The sequence below is a fragment of the Coenobita brevimanus genome, chromosome 96 (genome assembly GCF_032717465.1).
Source record: "Coenobita brevimanus isolate Jiangsu-jjx chromosome 96, ASM3271746v2, whole genome shotgun sequence".
Taxonomy (NCBI): domain Eukaryota; kingdom Metazoa; phylum Arthropoda; class Malacostraca; order Decapoda; family Coenobitidae; genus Coenobita; species Coenobita brevimanus.
In genome coordinates this window covers 17,758,078-17,762,761 of record NC_137049.1, presented here as the reverse complement: position 1 = coordinate 17,762,761, position 4,684 = coordinate 17,758,078, and the positions used below count along the sequence as shown (strand labels likewise).

General features: G+C 41.3%; 1 protein-coding gene across 1 annotated transcript in view; it reads left to right on the top strand.

Annotated features, from left to right (window-relative positions):
* Positions 1–1,696: 1,696 nt before the first annotated feature.
* LOC145413474 (arylsulfatase B-like) overlaps positions 1,697–4,684 on the top strand; it is a 62,155-nt gene continuing 59,167 nt past the window's right edge. The window contains exon 1 of the mRNA XM_080283172.1: positions 1,697–1,832. Within this exon, the coding sequence (XP_080139298.1) occupies positions 1,697–1,832 (136 nt within the window). The remainder of the gene's footprint in view (positions 1,833–4,684) is intronic.

The window sequence follows — 4,684 nt, the reverse complement described above, 5'->3', positions numbered from 1 at the left end:
CGATAAATATGGTTTAAGACACGGGACAGTACGAGCTTGACTCATTCCTGTAAAGATACAATTAGGTAAGTACAATTAGGTAAGAACACACACACACACTTATGGTGCCAGAGGTAATGACACCAGAGAATTTTACTCAGAAATTAATTTTCATGACGGTTTATGTTCAACATAAGGCTACCGCGTAGGCATTACTTTAGATGAAAAATAAAATATCAAAGTCTCATGTCAACGAGGAAATTGCCCAGAATTGTTGTTACCCGTCCTAGCCCCGGAGGGGTTCGGAGACGGGTATTGTTTTCACTCGGCCTGTCTGTTTGTCTGTCTTTCTGTGTTTGTTAACAACTTCACGAGAGAACTACTGGTGCGGTTTTGACTAAAATTACAGGGATGATGGGATATGACCTTCTGATAAACTGATTAAATTTTAGGCCAAATTGGGCCACGGCCCAGGCTGTAAAAACAATGTAAAAAAGAGTAAAAAAAAAATATATTTTTTTTCCCCATAGCTCCTTTCAAATTCGTCATATCGACATGAAACCAAAACCTATAGGTGCATCATTCAAATTTGCATCCTATAACATGCCTCATTACATCAGGGGTTCCCCCCCCCCCTTGTTAGCTGTAGGGCGATCAGTGTCAGGTGAGTCGGGCCAAAATTTCAAATTGGCATAAAATCTTCGATTTTCACCCGATTTACTCCCAATTTGATATGTGACATTTTTGACTAGATATCGTGCTGTGTTTATACGTCAGCACTAAAATGAGTGCCGGGGACGGGTTTGCTGTGCCTTGGTACCGTTTCTTGTTTGTTTATTATTATGGTGGCTGGAAGCACAGTTACCCATACAGACCTAAATGACTGTGTCTGTTATGTGACTGACTTTTATTTTTGAGCTTGGCCTTTGATTCCTTCTTCCTCGCATTTATATATATATATATATATATATATATATATATATATATATATATATATATATATATATATATATATATATATATAATTATCTGTTAAGTAGAAATGCAAATGAGATTTTGATGAAGAAGAGTTACTTTGATGAAGAAGAGTTACTTTTATGCCCATCGACTGCACAAGGGTCATTAAGGCAGAGTATGTGTTTCAGTTTTTCACAAGGTGTCTGCCTGCAAGTTTATTCCCATCCACGTCCCGATAAGTACTTCCTTTAGTTGAAACTGATTTATGAATATTAGCTGCAAAAGTGTCATTAAGGCAGGTAAAGACTCGGCTTAAGCTTTAAGGAACGGGGGCTCAGTTGCCTGCACCTACCTTCCCAGTTGTACCCCCTTTTGATGCAGCCATGGGTGTTGTGGCTTCTTATGACTTGCACTCTATTACAGTACAGGTAAAGATTGGCGAGACCATTGTCATAGCCCCTTGCCATGACCCTACCTAATCAGGGACACGAAACCTAACAGGAGGTTTTGTTTTCCAGACCCCCCTCCCCCAACATTCATAATTCACCTTACACCGTGCAAACTCGGTTATGGCTAGAGAAGGTCAAGTTAGAAATAAAAACTATGTCACTGACAAGCTTTTGGCTTAGATGCTTAAGAGGTCAAGTATTATGCACGAAGGCATATTCAGTTCCATTCCAGTTTCAAATAATATGATGTTATTTTTGTCAGGGACCAGCACAGCCCTTGAATCCAGCCCAGCAGAAGGTGAAGACTAACGATGATGGGTGAGCGGCGAGGAGGCGAGATGGTGGTGCTTGAACGGATGCTGATCGTGGCGGTGGGCTTAGTGAGTGTTGCCGCGGCCACAGCTCAGACACAGCTCAACTTTATCTTCCTGTTGGCTGACGACCTCGGTAGGTTATCTAATAAATATAAAGGAAACATTCATAGTTTCAGAAGCGTCTCAGGAACGGCCATGTCCATCTGTCGCTTACTAGCATTTCTTCCGACGCGAGATGCTTTACTCCCGTAGAATTTGGAGATGCCATTTATTATGACCCTGAAGATTCTTATTTATCTATTACTTTTGCACTTGTTGACAAGCACCTCATCACCGTACTGTGTCACCGATTTTCATGAAAACCTGGAGAAGTTGAGGGTCAGCATGACTTTTTTTTTTTTTTTTTTTTTTTTAAGGCAATAGGCCATTGGTCAAGGTCACATGGGAAAGTCGACAAAAAAAAAAAAAAAAAAAAGTTTTCATGATATTTAGACCAAGCGTGGCGGAAGGGTTGAGGGTAAGGTATGAATGGAGATAATTCTGAGAACACTCAGACACAGGCCAAGGTTAGAGGTCAAGGTCAAAGTTTGGTCTGCGTATGTCTGTGTCAGTAAAATAACTAAAACAGCTTTGCACTGATGTGGAACAGCCAAGGGGTTGGCATATTGTTCTTGAGAACAATAGATCAAAGGTAAAGGTCGTATGGCAAGGTTAATTGATCAGTCTTATTCCGAGTCTGACCGGAGTTTGTGTGAGCGTACAAGACAAAGATGGAGGGGTTCGACTTTGTGAACATACATTCAAAGATAAAGATCGCAGGGTAACGTCAAAGTTCGACCTATATGTGTTGATGTGTACATATAGTTATTTGATGATGGTCAGTTTCTGTTGTGCTTGTCTGCAGTTTTTAAAAATGTTCTGCCAATAAACCGTTTGTTTCCCTGCTCATCACTGTCATACCTCCAGTCTTTGTTGTTGTTATTGTTGCAGCCCCGTGTTCATCACGAGGGGAACTCAGTGGACTGTTGGAAACCATTCACTTCAACCAGTTGCTCCCAGAGATTCGTTTTTTGAGGTTTTGTTGAAGAACTGTTTCGACTGTGATGGTGTGGTGCAAGAGATAAGTCATTGTGTTGTGGTGTGGGGGGTTAAATTGCAGTGTTGACGTAGTAGATTATTTGTGAGTTGTATATTGTGTTGGTAGTGTTACAGGGCAGGGTGATGGCCGCATCGTAGTCTGGTTAGGTGTACTCGTATTAGTGTGGGGAGGGTAGTTTCTCGGGGTGGATGTCCGGTGGTAGTTCATGAAGGATGGTGTTTGGCTGTAGGTTGTGGATGACTGTAGTAACTACGTGTTTATGTATGTGTCTTTGAAGTGTAGTACTGGATGGAGGAGGAGGATGGTGGTATTTGAGACTCTGTCGTACTGGACAGTCGTTCGCGTTTTTTTTTTTTTTTTTTTTTTTTTTGAGTCTGTAAAGGGAGTAATGAAATATTGTTACAAGGGTGGAATGGATCTTGAGGTGAAGCGATGAATTCTGCGTCTTTCATGTTCATGTGATCTTTGATTGGAGATTTTAAAAATTCTCATGGCTGTGTGTGTGTGTGTGTGTGTGTGTGTGTGTGTGTGTGTGTGTTCTGAAGTTTATCTACGTTTGTGCTGGTTAAGATGGAGGCCAATTTTGGGCTAGCGTAATATCATTTTGCCCTAGTACAGTTTATAGGCTGTTTTCAGACATTCCTTTTCCTGTACAAGTATGATACCTGTTTGGATTTTCAATGCATCGAGTTAATGAGATGTCGTTCTACTATTATCTGTAAGTTATGTTGAGAAAAGGTCATATGAATATCCTGGGTATTTCCTTAAATTTTAGCGTTTCTTTTTCTGTGCAAGTGGTTGGTTAAAGTGGAAAACTTGAGGATGTGTTTGAGATTCGTATCTGCCTGGAATGAAGAGGGTGACTGTTCATTTAGCTGGTGAGACAATACTTCTAAACCCGAATTCTGGTGAATATAGATCTCATCTGTGGTGGGCCACTGCTTGTTCGGTTCTGCGTGTTGTGAAGCTACTGCCAAGTCATCTGCACGATACAGTACTGGTACTGAAGTAAGAGGGGTTGGTAGGTTGTCGAGGGAAAATTTAAAAATAAGGAGCAATAACTGAGCCCTTTGGGGCACCCCTGGATAGCACAGTATTCTTAATGTAGAACTTCGGCTATGGTACAGATACCTGGGCTTGTCTACCCATGAGACGGGTGACCAGTCATTTTTAATCGTTATTTTTCCAGTTTGGGTTTCGGATTTTGTACATCAGGATGTGTGTGGGCACTCTGTCAAAAGCTTCAGTTATGACTGTTGCTGATATCATGGTTTTCTGTGGTGGTTACTTTGCTGAAACCAGCTAGGATGAGTTGGGTCAACTTGGAGAGGTGCGCGGTGGTTGAGAAGTTAGGTCAGAATTCATGTTGGAGACCAGACAGAGGGATGTAGGAGGTGGTGAATAAGATTAACCTTTTCATTATTTCCAGTGTTGCATAGCCCCTCAAAAAAGTATCGGCCTTTTTCCTCATCGATACAGTGTGACACAATGGATGAAGGTTTCTGACTAGTAATTGCATTCACCTGCATTATGTTGCAAGGCCTGCTATCCTAGTAAGGGAGAGTCACCAGCTGTCAGTTAGACACTCAGTTAGACACATGTAGTAATTACCCTGAGTCAGTTATCCATCTTTAGTTGTTAAGTCTTTCTTTGCATGCCGTTTTGTGTTCATTTACAGAAACATCGGGTCCAGAGGGGCCGATATTTTTTTGAGAGACTGCACAAAACAGTGATATTAGTCCATGTGGTGCACGACTGTTGAAATGTCTTCCTGGTTTGAGGCTAGGGATGATTGCTTTCTTCCAGATATTGGAGATTTAGTTGAGAGTCCAGGTGTTGAAAATTGAACTGAGGATATTTATTGCCAAGGAACTGTGGTTCTGTAA